Below are 18540 nucleotides of genomic sequence, written 5' to 3'. Positions count from 1 at the left end.
TATATATATATATATATATACAGTATATATATATATTTGCATACTGACTTAAAAGACACTAAAAAGTCTTCAAATACTTTTTAGGGTCAGTGTATAGCATTTCATTTAAATAAATTAAATAATAAAAATCAATTGCTATTTTAGGGTTATACGAGACTTGCCATCAAATGCAGACAGTAGTTTTGATTTGATCTATTGACATCTGTGAAAGTGAATAGATTTTATGACACACTGAAGAACACGCTTTTTAAACACAATGGCTTTAGCAATTATGTTTTCAAAGTGGAAAAGAAACCAGTAAGCCAGAGATATTTTTTTCCAAAACACACTTTATTTACAATGCAGTTATAAAAGTTTGTATAAAAAAAGTATGAAAAGTTCATAATCAGTGTAAAAAAAGTGTTTGTACTTGAAGCTAATACAAAAAGGCAGCGAATAACAAAAACGTTATTGCTAAATGCTTTTGATTGGACACTGCAATCTTAGTATCAAAGGCTGATTGTAATATCAAAAACAAGCCGACTAGGTATAAAAGCAACAATCATTTCAGTGTTTCAAAAACTAGAAATACCAATGTAAATCGGATTACAAATAGACACACAAAAGTGTTTATGAAAACATGATCAAGAAATGTTTTATCATCTCAAAGGCAAATTTATGACCATTTAAACCCTTGATTTGAAAATGCTTGGTAAACCTTGTTTTTCCTATTTAGCAAATACAAAAACACTTTTTGTTCTGTTGAAATCTCTGCATAGTTGATCTAAAACCTGAAATAGTGCTAATACAGTGAAAGCTCAATGTTGTGGTTTCGATCTTGAACGCTTTTGAAATGGCAACACTACTAAACTGGCAGAGTACCTTTGTACACTAGATATATCACCTAAAATCTACATTAGGCAAACTTGAATTTTTAAACTTGGCAAAGTCATTTTTAGGCATTGGGCACGGTTTGTTTTGGCCAGAAATACATAGCAGTGCTGTTAGGCATTTGGCATTGAAATACATACGATCTCTGCAAGGGCAGTTCTGTCGGACACCCACAGATACGGAGTACAAATCTTGTCTAGTTTTGGGTGTATGATTTTGATAATGCTAGGAGGACACACACTCCTTACAATTAACACACGTTTAGCGATTAAGAAGTGAGCAATACTGGGGTCAAACACTGGCAAAGGTGCCCACCGTAGTTAATTATTATTCTTAATACAAAATAATAATAAATTACTGCAAATTGTTCCTTATATTAAAATCCATAAAATTAGAACCCACATAGAGAATTCATTTCCCATATATAATACAAAATATATAATACAATATTATTAAATTGAAATCAAAAAAGGTAGAAAAACACAACATGAAAAATGTCTTTGGTTGCTTGAATCAAATGACGGCACAGCTTAAACATTGGCGACTAACATCAACTGTGCAGTCTACAAAATGGCTTTTAGCCTCTCCCAAATAATGTACCATAAGTGTAGGAGTGTTCCTCTTTTACTTCTTTTCAGAATGATTGTCTTCTTTAACTCTTCTTCCCTTTCTATATTTGTCTCGGTCTCATTCTATCTGTCTCTTTACATGACCAGTGCTCGCGAAGAATAATTGCTGAGGTATTTGTGCGTGGCTTCAGAGGGCATTGTCTGCTCTTCCGTCTTCCCACAAAGCACCTGTTCCCATGTGCTCAACTGCTGAGAGAGAGAGGAAGTTAAGATGGAGAGAAGTAGAAAAAGACAAAGATGAAGGTGATTGGTCAGGTTTTGTATAGCCTACACTTCTGTATCATAACTTCACAATTTTATGGCGCAATTCAGCACCTGGAGTCATAAAGTTGATATGTGCTACTACAAAATTAGTTATTAAGTTTTACCAACCAACAACACATACATAATATACACATATTTAAGCAAAACATTTCATTTAAAAAAGTAAAGTATAAAAGTTTAAAGTATAAAAACATTTTTTTTTTTTTTGTATTTGTATTGCTTTCTGATGGTCAAACATTACATATTTATTATTAATGCAATGAACTACACTAGTTGTTACTCTGATACTTCCACTAATCATCATGTCCGAATACGTTTTAGATGAGTATATAAGGGCATCATGATAGTAGATGTGGTACCTGCAGAGGGCTTCCCATGGGTCTGCGGGGCAGCTGGGCGGCTTTGTGTCCATCCTCAGTTTTCTCTGTGTTTGGAAGCATTAGCACAGAGCTAGTCAACAGATCCTATAGATCCCACAGAGAAAAGAGCCGTCAAATATCAACATAATACTGAGAAACAACAGTAACTGTGGCATAAACGTACATATACAAGAGATATCAAGATACTCACAGACATGTCGTGGGCGGAGCCACTGGAAGGGAACAGCTGGGTGTGGAGATCTTGCCCCTCCCACTGCAGACAAGCTGACTCCACCTATAGATCCGAATCCATAAGATCCAATTACACCATGCATAAATTACTGGAAGTATATTACTTCCATAATCCTGCTTATAATATCTAATGTCTAATTCACACACCCACTCTTACACACATAGATAAGACAAGTTTGACTGCATACTGATATTACTAACAAATTCAAATAACAATGTACAGACAAGAAGCGTTTACATTTCAGCTATCTGAATATCACGTTGAGACGTATTCAAATGAAGCGGCCCACATTAGCCCAAACTGACCTCCTGTTTCATCTTCTTTAGGGGGGGCGGATCTAGATGCACCGCCCCAATGCTGATCTCACACTCCTGAGGCTCCTGTTTAATAGCACAAACCACTCCAGAGTCCAGTGAAGGACTGTGAGCCTGGAACCAGAATAGAGTCTTGAAGAAAATATTCCAAACTAGTGATGCACTATATATCGGTACCATATCGGTTACTGGCCAGTATGAAAGGCTTTTAAACTTATTGAATAATATTGGATATTGAATTGTGCATGCTCATTTTCTAACTATATCTTCTAAAGTAAATTTTTAAAAGCACTACACTAAATAATATAATTAATATAAATAAATATTGTTAAATCTTTAGCAAATCTTAAAAATGATTATTTTTTGTACTGTACAATAATGTTGTGATATTTAAATTGACTTGTAGCATTTAAAATGGTTGATTTTTGTTATTAGTTTTTATTTAAAATTTTACTTAAAATTGTATAGAATTTTAAATCATACATAGCATGAAATATAATAATATAATAAAAAATTAAATATAAATTATAATTTTTATTTAATATATAATTCATGTAATTTACCTTTTTATGTAATGTTTCTGTAAATTGATGTAATTTAGTCTCACCCTCTTCAATGGTCCGTATTTGGTGTCTTGCATTGTCAGTGTGGATTTGAATGGAGTGGGTGTGCGAGGAGAGCACTCCATGATGGAACGCCTCAGGTTTGGGGTCCTGAACCTTAAACGGAACGCACATATGTATGTGAGTGTCTCGTTAGAATCACATTAATCTCATTAAGTCTCAATCATTTAAATTAACTTTTGATTTTGCTTCATATGTGTATGGGAAACTTCTTTATAAATCATATCACAAAGAACACAATTATAAATGCAGAGAATACTGGAATGGACCCTTACAGTTCATTTTCCTTCTGAGGCCGAAGAGCAAGGTCTTGCTGCAGTGCTTTCTGAGAGCAGACAGGGGAGGGCGTGACAGGTAAGTTTTGTCTGTCTGAGTCTGGGCTTACGGATGCATTAAAGAACTGCAACAGAGGAAAAGAAGACAACAATCAGATATTGAACTGAAAACCACATACTCAATATTCAAATGTGTAGGAGGACCTCTAAATGGGGTCAAAATCAGCATAAATTTAATTTCAAAAACTGAGTTTCACATATGAGTGTCAGAACACAGTCAACACCGTCTCTAGGCTAAAAGCATTATGGTAGCATGATGTTATGTTACTGCATGATCAGAACAACACTAGCATGTAGTGAAAAACACTGCAAATATTTGCTAAGCATAAAACTGTGAAGTGCAACATAAATGTCAGAGGAAATTAAAAAGTGACTGCATGCTTAAAATTGTATGTCAATAACCCAGTGTTCATTGGACATTAATTTCAATTTCTCCCTGGTAATCAAGAAAACAACAACATTCTTTCATGCCCAATACTGAGCTGAACCCGAACGATTTCTGATCTTAAAGTCAGATGCTGTCTCGATTGTGTAGTGTTTGACATCATTAGGAATCTAATTTACTAAAAACAACCAATCATAAGACAAGCAAAATCAACAGTGCCACTTATTAAACACTCATTCTGAAGAGATAAAATGAGTTAGGGCGTCATAAAAGTGTAGCACTAAGAGCTGATGTAATACACTCTAATATATTTTCCTTAGCACACACTTTATGACCCTAAAAACACTCTAGGGCCCTATAAATGTGGGTTATGTTTGGTGATGTGACTTTTAGATGAATCCTATGCATATTGACTAATGCAGACTGATTTGTATTAGTGTGAAGAGATTGATTCAGGGTGATCAGATAATCAGTGATTGAGTTATTAGGTGACTGACTGATTATGGTAGAGCGTTTTCAGGCTACCTGAGTGGGAGAAAAAGGCAGATGTCTGGTGGCTGACTGTTTAGGCGTAGAGCAAAGAAATGTGAGGGCACTGCTGTCATCGCTCTGGGTAGGTGAACCCTGACTGGATTGAGCCTCCATTTTAGGAAACCTCCTATCAGAGTGTATGTTGGCCCAGATAGATGGGGCCTGAGAAGACGAGATCACATGAGGACACCGAGGGTGACAGGTAGCTAAACGCTGGCTATTAGCTGACCATTCCTTTTAGATCTAATATAGGATACTTTCATGGTCTCTTACCGAATCAATAGCATCAATAAACTCCGGTAAAGTGGAGCTGGCGTCATTGTTTGGGCTGTTTGTGTTGCCATGGGCGCTTTCTTCTGGAAGGCATCCCTGCTCTAGGGATGGAGCTGGGACTGAAACCACCACACCAACTGAGCTGTTCGACAAAAAGCCTCGGTTCCACCCACAGTAGCCACTCATAGAGATCTGTGAGAGAGGGCAGGAAAAATATTCAGAGAGAGAAGCTCTGTGGGCATAAGACAGAAATAAAGCAAAATAAAGAGAGGGATGCATGCAGGAAGAATGGTCAGAAAGAAAGGGAACTTGTCGAGTTGAATTATGTGAAGTGTTGGGAGGGGGTTCGGAGTTGCACAAGGAGTTAAACAGAGCTTGTGGTGTGATAAGGCACAATTGCATCATTTAGCCAAGCAGTTAGAATGTGAAATAGACCCCCAGATGCTTCCTCCAATTAATCACACACACAAACACACACACACACGCTTACTGGTAGTGCCTGCTGTCCCTTCAGCTCGTTTTCTGTTGACATCAAGATCATCTCAATCTCCTTCACCCTCTTTTCTTTCTCGGGGTCCTCTTCGCTGTAGTGTCTCTATATCACAGGATTCAAAACAGAGCAAAGTGAACAAAACTCAGTCTATTCCTCTAATTTAATTAATAGAGTTGTGATACTGAACTGAATGCAATTAGATTAAAAAAATAATAAGAAAACAATAACTAAAACGTTGTATTGTTTGCTGGATTCAACACAAAAACATAGTGCACAAGTGTTGTTTGATTCACAAATAAATGAGATGATTCTTTTTATGATTTAGTCAAAAAACTGTGGTTTTAATTAGTCTACTAATGACATATATATACTGTCATTTTAATTTAATGCATCCATGCTGATTAAAAGTAATTTCAGTGTCATTTGCTCTTGGGTTACCTGGATAGCAGCAGTGCCATGCTGAGGAATGTTCATGATGTTCAACTGAACAGCAAGTGGAAATGGCACCTAAACACAAGAGAAAAAAAGGTATCAATTACCAACTGAGAAACAGCATTTATGCAAAACGCTGTTTTAACTTTAACTCTATGGCTAACAATACTATTATTTTAATAGGTAAACATTTGTGAGATAAGGTTACTCATACCCGTTGTGAGTCAGACAGTAGTGAGTAGTACGGATACTGATTGCTCATGGAAGAGGCAGGCATAGATGTAATGGTTGGTGTCTGATTGTAGTTCAGGAGGTGAGATTTAGCGTAGCTGTTATTTAGCGGAGTGGGGCTAACTTTAGCGGCGAGCTGCATGTAGCCTTCTTGCTCGACTTTCCGCCGCATAGTGGAGTTCCAGTGGTTCTTTATGGCATTATCAGTTCTGATGACAAGAACATAATATTAGATTGTTATTATCACATACAAATGCATAAAATATAGTTTTTAAGTACCATTTCTTTACCTGCCCGGAAGTAGCTTGGCAATCTCAGCCCATCGGTTTCCAAGTTTCTCATGCGCCTGGTAGATGATCTGATCTTCCTCCTCAGTCCAGGAAGTCTTCTTCACCTCAGGGTTCAAGTGGTTGTGCCAGCGCTCTCTACATTGTTTCCCAATCCGCCCCTTTAAGTGTTTTGCAATCACAGACCAACGTTTGGGGCCGTACTTCTGAACCAACTCGATCACCTGAGACAGAGAGCGAAAAAAGAAAACCATAAGTGAAGTTAAAAGTGCGGGAAAAGGACGGTACGCAAAAAGAATTGAAAGAGGGGGGGTGTATTAAAGCCCAGCACAAACCCATAGAGAAAGGGAACTAACATTGCATAAGTGTTTTAGGATTACACACAGATATAGATGTGAATATCTGCAAAATACACCTGCTAATGACTTCTGCTGGGTCATAAAACTGACGATAAATAGAGAAACACCTGGTCCCACCAGTTAATCATTACAACACAACACCCACTTAATGGATCTTTATTTTCCCCCATAACTTTCTCCTGGTTGCATGCGGATTGGTTGGTTTTGTAACTGCAATCCTGTGGCTGTATTTTGGTTATCTGAGGTAACATATTGGTTGTGGTATGGTAATTTTGTGTCAAATTGTAGATGTCTTACCCGTTGGTCTTCTTCTTTAGTCCACGGTCCTTTGATAAGTTCAGGGTTGAGAACTTTCTGCCAACGATGCTGACACTGAACATCTGTGCGATTCTGTGACACACACACACACACAATTACAGTTAAGTAACAGAGAATGGAAACTAATTTTAGGTTGTCAGTGTGGTGTGTACTTTGAATTAGAGTAAATTGTTGTGTTTAATATGAGTTCAATGTTCTGCACATGAGATCCCAGGTGTTTCGGAAACCCCACAGAGTGAATCAGAAATGAAACAACTTTAGTTTCTGATTCTTGTTCATGTTTTGAGATTGACGCAAGTAAATCTATATCTAGAAGTAGATGATTTTTGACTGCATAAAGCTCGTAGTTACGTGTGTATGTTTACTGTTTGTTTTTCTGCCTGAGAAATTTTATACATTCGTATGTGAACATATGTTTCTACCTGAGTGCACATTTGTGTGTGTTCCTCTGGCTGTATTTTGGTTATTCGAGGTAACATATTGTTTGTGGTTTGGTTATTTTGTGTCAAATTGTAGATGTCTTACCCGTTGGTCTTCTTCTTTAGTCCACGGTCCTTTTATAAGTTCAGGGTTGAGAACTTTCTGCCAGCGATGCTGACACTGAACATCTGTGCGATTCTGTGACACACACACACACTTACAGTTAGGTAACAGACAATGGAAACTAATTTTAGGTTGTCAATGTGGTGTGTACTTTGAATTAAAGTAAATTGTTGAGTTTAATATGAGTTCAATGTTCTGCATAGGATCCCAGGTGTTTCGGAAACCCCACACAGAGTGAATCAGAAATGAAACAGCTTTAGTTTCTGATTCTTGTTCATGTTTTGAGATTGATGCAAAGAAATCTATAACTAGAAGTAGATGATTTTTGACTGCATATAGCGCGTAGTTATGTGTGCATGTGTACTGTGTGTTTTTGTGCCTGAGAAATGTTATACATTTATATGTGAACATATGTTTCTACCTGAATGCACATTTGTGTGTGTTTGTACATCCGTGTGTGCATGCAGGTGCACAGTGGATTCTGAAACTCTGCCATACACCCCACCCCCATTTGACTCTGTTCCAAACTAGGCCAACCAATGAGGAATACCCAATTATGCAAAATCCTCCAAAACGTGCACACGCTTCTACAGTACCTGATCCTTTGGCTATTCACATGCAAATGCACATATATAAAACACCACACCTAACATAACCTAACCTAACCCCCTAAAGCCTAAATACACAATCACATACATGGACACACACTTAAACAATCGTAGACACAAACACACACTCACAGGCAGAAAGCTGGCTATGACTTTCCAGTCTTCAGAACCATGATGCTCTACCAGCCTCTTCAACTTCTCATCCTGTAAAAAAAAGTCACAACACTGTAGCATTGAATACATAACCAATTAAATAATGCATTGTTATACAAACAAACAATAAATAAATAATGTTTACATGAACCAATAAATAATTAAAAGTGCATGAAAAATAAAGGGTTATCAGTTAAACTAAATGTAAATACAGTATGGTCAATTGGTTAATGAATACACAGGATACAATATCAAAGAAGAACAACCAGAACATGTTTACAAAACATTTGAGTGTCAAGAATAGGGCAAAAATCTAAAACTTGGTGGGTACAAGACCCACTTTGAATTATATATTAGAATATATATTAGACCATCTCACCTGGCCGGCTCTTGGCCAATCAGGATGGAGCACAAGCAGACGTGGAGAACAATGTTCTCCTAGCTTTTGACTTTTAAACCTCACTTTTATCCTTAATGCCAGTGCTTAAAACAAAAGATTAAGATGATTGCTAACTTCCTTGACTACAAGTATTTAACTGGAAATGTAAAGCTCAAAACGCACCTAGCTCACTGAAATTAAAAAAAGACATAGTCAAATAGATAGTTTAATTTTAGTGTGCATTTAGGGTTGCTGACTAACTATACATGTGAATTTAAATATTTGTCAAAATAGTCAAGCTGTGGCTAAAACCGTATTCAGAGGAGTTTTCAAATATCAGTCTCAGTTTATCGCTATCATCTTATGTGACCAATACAACAAATGCCTAATTTTTAACCTGTTGTCTGAGCTTGTTTAAAAAAAAAAATCAGTATTTATTACAAAAGCACATGCTTATGAACTGAATGATAGCTCTAACTTAAAGGGAGAGTGCATGCAAAAATGAACATTATGTGGTCACTTTTCTCTTTCATCCCGTCTAATATTTCTTCAAATAGAAATATTACGCAGGGTGACAGCCGCTGTCACCATTTACTTTCATTGCATGAAAAAAAGATGCAGTAAAAGTAAACGGTGTCAGACCCTCAGAATGTGAACTGTCAGACCCTCACATTCTCCCTAAATCTGCTTTTTTTTTTTTTTACGTCCGGCGCAAAAACGAAAGTCATGGCAGTTTGGAACAACTTGAGAGTGAATAAATGATGCCAGAATTTCATTTTTGGGTGAACTATCGCTTTAAGACCATAATACTAGTTATTCCAAATCCGACAACTGTTAGGCGGATTTAGAAAACTCAGTGAATATAATCCATCCGGTTTACATATAACCTCAAAATTAATCCAAACGTTATAATGCTGAACTACTTCCATAAAAAACTCGTGAAGAGTTACAAAAATAACACGTGAACAAGCCGAGATGTTTCTGCAATCGCCCGCTATTTTTCAACCACACTACGTCGCCGCTGACATTGTGCCTCTCGTCCATTGTTTCTGAATCATAACGAGTGTGTATTTTTTGGGGAAGTACCGAGTCTCACCGTAACTTGTCCAGCGGACTCGCGCGCGCACGGTGAATGAATGAAAATCTAAATGAACACGAGCGCGAGACCACCGCGCGGGCGCGAGCGGGGAGCGCACATGCCATCCACCTGTTCATCGCGGCGCGGCGCAACCAGAACAAACAACTATTCCGCGGAGAGATGGGTGCGTTTGTTAAAGTTCAACTTAACAAGCGCTCCACTGCTGAGCATGCATTTAGTAAATGTAATGTTGTCAGGACGAACTGTCAAGTCTTGTGTCTAAATGCCCGCGTGTGGCTGTGGAGCGCAGTCTCATCATATCATATAAGGAAACACATGCACTCATCAAAGTTCTCATCAAAATGCGTAACTCTTAAAACTCACCTGTGTCTGTGCCGCCTCGCCATCCCGCTGTTCAAGAGGAGGGTAGAGGTGATGATGAGTGCGCTCGGCTCAAGTGTGCTGAAGTGGAGTGCTGTCAGCTCCTCTTCGAGGAGGAAGTGCCGATATTAAGCTCTCTACGCAGTGTGCGATATTGTAAACAGAACCATCAGACAAAGCTAGGGCTGACTCTCCCTCCCGCTAAATTTGGCGCCTCGGGTTCTGCGCATGCGCACAACCTCTCTACTATTCAGACATCAGAGCGCCTTTTGAGGGAGAGGTCCGCGCTAATCGTTCACTGTTGTACTTTTGGAACAATTATATTGTGTTTTTCGAGGTAAAAAGACAGGGAGGGGTGGCAGCGGGTTTCTTAAAGGACAATGTGGACTCTGAGTGGGATTGAAAGTTTGGCAAACAGGGGGAAACAGAGCGTGAGGGGTCGGGCATCCTCTCTCGATGTAGTTTCTGCGGTACTGAGGCTGTGCTGTAGTGAGTGACGGAATCGTAAAGAAATTTCGCGATTCCTTTGCTTCGCGAGTCCTGTGCGATTGTCTTTAAGATTAAATACTGTGAAAAAATATTATTCAAAATTATTCTTATCTTATTTGCCAAATGCTAAGATCGTTTCGGAGTTTAACAGAGTATAACAAATAAATACATTTAACACAATTCTTTCAAAACGTGTTCCCTGCGAACCCAGATTTTCTGTAAGTTAACTTTTACCAGACATTTTAGAAGCACCACAAATGCAAATCTGTAAATGATACTAACTGTATTTTTAAAAATACTAAAAAAACGTGACCGCATTTTATTAATTTCTATAAAATACAAGTAATTACAGTTTTTAAAAAATCTTTTAAATGTGAATCTTTAACACGTTGTCATATGAACAACCAGCCATTAAATTTGATTAGTTTGACTTGATTGTTCGAAGTCTCACGAGCCTTTACGATGCTTTAGATTTCCAGTGGGACCTTTATGAGTGGGACATGAGAATAGCAACTGATTCTTTGTTTTTGATTCAGCCCGATTCAGCTCTTAGGAGTCATTCGTTCGGCGCTCGGACTTCATGGGGCGCCGTATGTTTTGATTCACTAAAAAGAACCGACTCATAAGAGTCATTTGTTTAAGAATTGGACTGCACCATCCTTCTTATGGTCCGAAGCAGTAGTATTGCGCTTAGGGTGTACTCACACTAGGCACGGTTGCCTTGAACCGAGCCCGAGCGCGATTACCCCCCTCCCCACTCCCCCGCTGGCCTGCACTCACACTTGCACTAAACTTTCCGGGCAGGAGCACGCTTACGTCATGTGCGAGATAACGGAGAAACCCACTTTCGCTAATATTCTGCCGAATAATTAATAATAATAAATTTATAATTTATGCCGTGCATTGATTTTCACTTGTATGTATCAGAAAATTATTACGGAGACAGCTGAGGTTAATGAAATAATTTGCAGCTTTACTCGCAAACTACATTTCCTGTTCATCAATAAGGTAAGAACCGGAGCCATTATAAACCTAAATATACTTGATTAAATAAAATTTATTGAAAAGTGTAGTGTAGTAGTAGTAATAGAACATGTTTGCGGTAATGATGACAGTAGCGCACACAAAATAGTATCTGTTCCTTCCGTGCTCCGGCGCGGTTAGTGCTCACACTGCATGCGTACCGCGACCGAGCCCAACCGAACCGTGCCCTGGCCCACCTCTTCCAACCGGGCCAGGGCCGGCTAAACGAACCGCGCCCGAGCGCGGCACGGAGCGCTCACACTAGTCAAACGAACCGGCCTTTGGGGGTCAAACGCGCTCGGGCGCGGTTCAAAACGCCAAGTGTGAGTACACCCTTAATATCAGTGCAGAAAACACTGCCAGGATATTTTTGTAATGTATTTTAGTAATTTCAGAGTATTTTAGTAAATATAAACGAATACATGTTTCAGAACCATCACGTCATTCGATTGCGGCACTTTTGAAGTTCCCAATCATAAGATGCAGGTGTTCAGTTATGGAAAGCCAATTACCCAGAAAACAGCTTGATATTTTATTCGTTAAACTTGTCTCGCTTTCATCGGGTTACAACACTTTCGCTTTTCCTTTTCCAGAAATGTACCACCTCTGGGTTGCTAATAATCTCACTTAGGGTCAGGACCAATGTTACACAATACATATGGCACATTTTGGTACTGAAAGTCACGGTCAGGTTATTTGTCTGAAAGGAAAAGTAGTGCAGCTTGTTTAAGTTCTCCGACATGTCCAACCTGTTGCCATGTGATAGTCTGCGTAATTGCATAATCATCAAGGAGCAAACTCACTCTGTCACACACTCTTTGAGGGTTGTGGTCTATGTTTTGTTTTATAGGTTGTCTGCACATTGCGCTCACTTGGTTGGCATATTGTGACCGTCACTTATCATATCGGTCAGCTTGAGCCATTGTTTCTGACCACGGACGCTCACGTGCTCAGCAGAGCTCGTAGGTCGTGATCGCGCCTCTGTTGTGTCTGCGCGCTTGCTGAGAGCGCTCATCCATCCATTCCACTGCAGAGCAAGGAGGGGTTATTGCGGGGGGTGCTTCATTAAAAGTGAAAACACTTACACAGTCGCCATTTTATTTCAGTAGTCTACTTCCCTATGAGGTAGCAGGTGATTTATGACTAACCTACACAACAGATCAAAACTACAATATGTCACTATTTGCTGTGGTGTCATACAACTATAATAGCCACACCTAAAAATGTATAAATTGCATTGTGTAGATAACCTAATACCAAGCCCAGCAGAATAAAAAAAAAACTACCTTCACAATATTTTGAGTCATATTGTTCACATTATAAGTCAAAACATCTGACTGCAGAGTGCCAAGGTTGACCAATAAGAATGAACTATTCCGGAAAACGGCAATAAATTCCAACAACCGAAGAGTATTATTTTATTCATATGTTATTATAATATTATTATTAATATCATCATTACTATTGCAGTTAGTTATGAAATAACATTAATAAAAAAGCATTGCTCATCTGTAAAGCCCTATGACATCACCGTAACTAACTGGATGATTCATCGCACTGTACCACTATCTCCAACCCTTTTGTCCCCCACTCAAACACATGTCTGAGGCTCTTGAAATGTGTCTAGAAACATCAAATGCACAAGGAGGATCACTTAATGTGAGTGCATCTGCGTGATGATGTTAAAGTGCACAGGTTTCCATTGCAGCATGTTTGTGACCTCAAAATGTTTGTGAGTCAGTCTTGAAACAGACACCACATACACTCTACAGACTTAATGATGTGTGAGACTGACCTGTGTTTAAGGCCTAATTAAAATGATGAATGTTATTTCTATCCCTCCCATGTATCCTCACCATGATACCCAGCCAATAACACAACCTGTGGGTAACACATTTTAGAAAAATGCAGTGAATGAAACATCTCCACCACACGCACATACCACACTGGAGGTGAATCATGGGCCAGTCAAATGTTTATGTCCTGTTTTGTATTTTGCTAGTTGCTACCTTAGTTTAGTTTACCTTGTCAACAACAGCAAGAAAACACAAAGTAATTATGCATATATGTCATGCATTGAATCTCTTTTTCCAACACTCTAATGACAATTCGCAACTAGTTTATGTTTTTGCAAACTGGTGGCTGATTCATATGGATTTGTGCAATCACATTCATACGTTTTTGTTCGAACTGATGGTTAGGTTTAGGCATGGACCTTCATTCTTATGTTTTTTTTTATCACACGTTTCTGCACAAATCACATTGCATAAATTCGTACAATATCACTACCTTGTAAAATACGTTTTATTTTTATTTATTTTTTTAGATTGGGTTGCTTTTTCTGCACAAAAAACCCTCCCACCCATGTCATGCACTGAAACTCTTTTTCCAACAGACTCTCATGGCAATTCATAACTATTTTACATTTTGCCAAATGGATAGCTTATTCGTACGACTTCGCACAATCTCATTCCTACATTTTCGTACAATGTGCTTAGGCCCACTGATGTAATGGTGTAGGGGTGGACCTTCATGCTTACATTTTTTACTAAAAACCATATGTATCCGTATGAATCACATCATACAAATTTATACAAAATTGCTGATTTCAAATTGATGGCTAATTCACATGAATTATTTCTTACATTTTCATACAATTTGCTTATGCCCCACTCCTGGTTAGGTATAGGGGTGAACCTTCATGCTTTCATTTTTTTCCCATAAAAAAGTACATCGTACAAACTCGTATGAAATCACCACCTCGTGAAATAGTTGAGATTGGGTTGCTTTTTATGCACATGGAAAGAACCCCTCCCACCCATGTCTAAGTAACCCACTCTGTAGACTTTATATATCTGGGTCACTCTAAGAAAGCATGAAGCATCTGTATATCTGCAGTGCTGAGTGTGTTTTTAAGCTAAATTTAGACATGTACTCAAAGTTTTAAATGTCATGCAGGTGTGAATGAAACCTATTTAGCACAAACAGTATGAGATTAGTGACTGTGGTTAAATCTCTCTCATTATGTCTCTGTAACTACCTGCTGTACAGAACAACTCATTCATACATTACCTCAGTTTTCCTGACTTGCAGGACATTAAATGGTAATCAAAATAATTTACCATAACTATAACTCCTATATCCCCTCCTTCATATTTTTATAATTCACCTTATGATTCCTACAGCCCAGTATGAATGATCATTTAGGAGAACTGGGAACTAAGCCGATTTTCCTCCCCAGTTTTAGGGTCATTGTTAAGAACTGAAACTGAAAGATCAAGATCCTAAAAAATCTGATACAGCAGAGAGGTGGAGGAAGATTGAAGGTGGTTTCCAGGAGTAGGTTTTGCAGCTGCTGAGTCTTGTGTTCCTAGGACAGATAAACCTGACAGGGGATTTTTTTTTCTCCACTTGGGCAGCTATGGAGGTCAAAAGATCAATTAAACACATGACAATAAGTGAATCATATACACATTATAGATAGGCTACCTATGTTTGGAAAACCCATTGTCAGTGGTTCCCCAACTGTCATGCAACTGTAAAATTAATCTTGTCATAAATTTAGTTTGACATAGTTTCATGTCATTCATGTCAGTGTTTTAATTCATGTTTGATTTATAAAGGCTAAATAATTCACATTGTAGAACAAAAAGTCTCATTTAGCCTACACTTTGCAAAGTTTACAGCAGACATATATTTATATCCGTCTAAATATTTTACACAAAATGAAAATGTACAAAACTTACCATGTTAACTATAATATCCGTCTAAATTGTAGTTATAAAATATTGCTTTCCCTAAAAACATAATTGTTTAATCTCGAATCTCCTTCGTAGAGTTTTAGAGGCTTTCAGAAATCTAAATTTCTATTTACTTCTGCAGTCCGCGTATTTTCTCACTGCGCATGCGCGCCTCTCCTGTTCCTGATGGCCGTCAACATGGCGGCAGTCGAGTGAGACGTATGTCTAAACTTTACACCGACAACTGATTTCTTGCCTCGCGTGCTGTGTTTACGTGAAAGAACGCCGTCGAACAAAAAATGTCCCGTCACAGGAATGTCCGAGGTTATAACTACGACGAAGGTATTGGGGGAATGTGATATTCAACCGCTTTTATGTAAGGAGGCCTGTATGATTGCTAACTTAGTTAGCTTGTTTATTTATCCAGTGTTCAGTGCTGCAGCTTATGACAGACTGCTGTCCTGCCACTTTTTCAGATGGTAACAGCTGTACTGTGCACCTGATAACGAGTTCTGTGCTTTTAAACACAAATAGTAGTATCTAGTAATTAGTAAACAGCCAACACTTACATTACATCTTGCTTTTATATTTCTTTATATTTTGGTGAACACAAATCAGCTATCTAGCTTATACGTATAAGACAAATAAAATCTGGTTTCTTTTTCTTCTTAGTAATCACAAATTTACTCTATTTCAACCCCGTGTTTGTGCATTTTGCCTGCCAGTTTTGTTTATAACTCTTCTTGCATTGCTTCAGGTGGAGTGGCTGACTGAGCAAAGCTTTTTTGACCCTATCAATGCTTTTCTGTTTGTTGATGCAGCAGGATTACTTTAACTAACTAGGAATATAACAGAATTGTCTCCATTTCTTCCTTGTTCATAGACTTTGAGGATGATGACATGTACGGGCAGTCAGTGGAGGATGACTACTGCATCTCTCCTGCCACTGGTTTGTGTTTAATATTTAATAAATGTATAATTATGAGGGCACAGTCATTTAGATAAGTCATAAATAATGTAATTTATATTTTTAAATGGAAGATTGTTTAATTATCATCTGCATATAATTTTGGCCTTATTTGCTTGATTAAATTGATAAGATTTGGTTTGAACTCAGTAATCTATGAATTTTACTGGCTGTGTATGTACTGACTGTATGACCCATTGCAATTTGCGTATGCTTTTTTTTAACCCTTTAACATGTTGAATCATTAACTGTATAATAAGGATTAAGTTAACTTTTGTCTGTTATGATGTATGTGTGGATTCATGTTTTTCATAGCCGCACAGTTTATCTACTCGCGTCAAGACTCGAGGCAGGCTCGACATGTAGAGACCCTGGAAGAGGCAGAATATGAGGAGGAGGAAGAGGAGATGCCCACCTCTCCCACTGTTGCAAGCACACTAGACCCACTACAGCAAGGTACACACTGACTTTATGGGTTAAGATGGTCACCTAGTCGTCTAGCTGGCTAGTAAGTTTATCTAGTTTTTATATATTTTTAATAGTAGAGCTTTAAATGATATATAGAGAATATGTAGAGAATATGAATATAGAGATGCCACTTCTCAGAGGATTTTAGAGGGCAGACAGTCTAAAAGTTAGACCTATTGCTACTATAGACTATATAGTTTATATAAAGTTTATAGCCATCAAGACTAGAGATGTATCGACCAATAAACGGTATCGGCTGATAAAAGCAATTTTTATAGCGACATTAAAGCAGGCTCTATTTGACCCTATGAATCACCCGTAGTTCAAGCCAGGGTTGCGAGATCTGCAGTTTTTCTCTACACCAAACATTATTTGGAGCCATTTTGACGCTTTTAAATGTGACGTGACAGATCGCTGTTGCACCTCAGTTCAAGCAGCAGCGCAGAGCGTGAGTCTCTTCCACTTTCCACTATAAGTTATAGCGCAAAATAAACATGAATGAGCATCAGAAGGTATGTTGAAAGATACAGTATAGCTTACCAAAATGTATCATGTCTTATGTAATCGCTCAATCAGTGTTTCAACTGCGCAACTGCACAATTCATTAGTTAGCTATAAAACAACACTAAAGAGGAACTTTTTTACTTATTATATATGTGTTAGAATAAATCTGGCATGAAGACAGGTATTTATGAAGACTGTGTGCAAATGAGTTGTAAACAGACATTTAAATTTTTATTTGAGTGTAAATATGATATCTGAAAATAACTAGCAGTTGAATATAATCACTCTGCTGCTAATTTTGACCTTTAGTATATGTGCCAAATGATAGGGTTCCCTGTGTAGTTAACAGCATCTGTTAGGAGAGATTTTATTTCCTTAAGAAAATCAAACTATTGTTATCAGCAGATATCGTTTTGACTAATCTGCTATTGGTTTCGGCAGAGAAATTCAGTATCGGTGCATCTCTAATCAAGACAATTACATGCATATTTTCTGCTGTGTATAATGCTTCTATTAGTATATGTAATTTAAAGTGAAAAGTGATGTGACATGTAGCCAAGTATGGTAACCCATATTTGGAATTTGTGCTCTGCATTTAACCCATCCAAGTGAGCGCACACACACACACACACACACACACACCCCCCCGGAGAAGTTTGTTATTCTCTTTTTTTTGTTAGAACTATGGTTTTATATTTATTTATTTATTTTGTGGAAATGAAGATTAAATAGTTATTCAATTTATATATTTGGTTAGTTTCTGTCAGTTTCCCTATTGAAGTGTTGCACTGTTGTGTATCTAATAAATGTGTCTGATCAGGGCCTGGTAGATTAAATCAGCCTAACCAGCTTCCTTAAAGGTGGGGTAAGCGATTTCTGGTAGCCAATGTTGACTTTTGAAATCACCAAAACAAACACGCCCCTACCCCAAAAGGGTCTCGCCCCTATTTTGATAGCTCCGCCCCACATATACGTACGCAACCCAGGCAACGATTAGTTCTGTGAAACAAAGCAAAACCAATGTTACACCGTGTCTACACCGGACGCTAGTGGTGTTGCGCGACAAAATACTATGGAACTCATTATAATCAGTGATGCTGTCTACACCATAGATATATATATATATACATATCTATGGTCTACACTGGATGCGGCACGACACGACAAATCCCCGACAGAAAACTGCAAATTTCAAATGATTTTCAAAGGGTCGCTTTGTCGCGTCCAGTGTACTAGACAGACTTTAGCTGT

The 18540-nt window shown here is 38.1% G+C and overlaps 2 protein-coding genes across 4 annotated transcripts in view; one reads left to right on the top strand and one right to left on the bottom strand.

Annotated features, from left to right (window-relative positions):
- Window positions 1-347: 347 nt before the first annotated feature.
- LOC107756348 (transcriptional activator Myb-like) lies at window positions 348-10124 on the bottom strand. Its single transcript, XM_016573397.1, has 17 exons — window positions 10102-10124; window positions 8823-8830; window positions 8640-8743; window positions 8240-8311; window positions 6936-7028; window positions 6283-6503; window positions 5976-6201; window positions 5768-5836; window positions 5327-5431; window positions 4837-5028; window positions 4558-4725; window positions 3588-3712; window positions 3297-3408; window positions 2681-2803; window positions 2334-2417; window positions 2123-2227; window positions 348-1688 (listed from the first exon to the last, which is right to left on the bottom strand). Exons 1-17 carry the CDS (start codon window positions 10122-10124, stop codon window positions 1575-1577), a joined length of 1944 nt encoding a protein of 647 aa, XP_016428883.1. The 3' UTR covers window positions 348-1574.
- A 5397-nt stretch (window positions 10125-15521) lies between these two features.
- Window positions 15522-18540, top strand: part of LOC107756395 (HBS1-like protein) — a 25793-nt gene continuing 22774 nt past the window's right edge. For 2 of the 3 annotated variants that reach the window (XM_016573474.1, XM_016573476.1), the window contains exons 1-3: window positions 15522-15692; window positions 16234-16299; window positions 16633-16773. In XM_016573474.1, the coding sequence (XP_016428960.1) occupies window positions 15650-15692; window positions 16234-16299; window positions 16633-16773 (250 nt within the window). In that variant the 5' untranslated portion in view covers window positions 15522-15649. The remainder of the gene's footprint in view (window positions 15693-16233; window positions 16300-16632; window positions 16774-18540) is intronic. The other variant, XM_016573475.1, reaches the window with a different exon arrangement.

The sequence above is a fragment of the Sinocyclocheilus rhinocerous genome, unplaced genomic scaffold, assembly GCF_001515625.1.
Source record: "Sinocyclocheilus rhinocerous isolate Xijiao unplaced genomic scaffold, SAMN03320098_v1.1 scaffold712, whole genome shotgun sequence".
NCBI lineage: Eukaryota > Metazoa > Chordata > Actinopteri > Cypriniformes > Cyprinidae > Sinocyclocheilus > Sinocyclocheilus rhinocerous.
The sequence above is the reverse complement of the archived record's forward strand: the minus strand, read 5'-3'. Positions and strand labels throughout refer to the sequence as shown.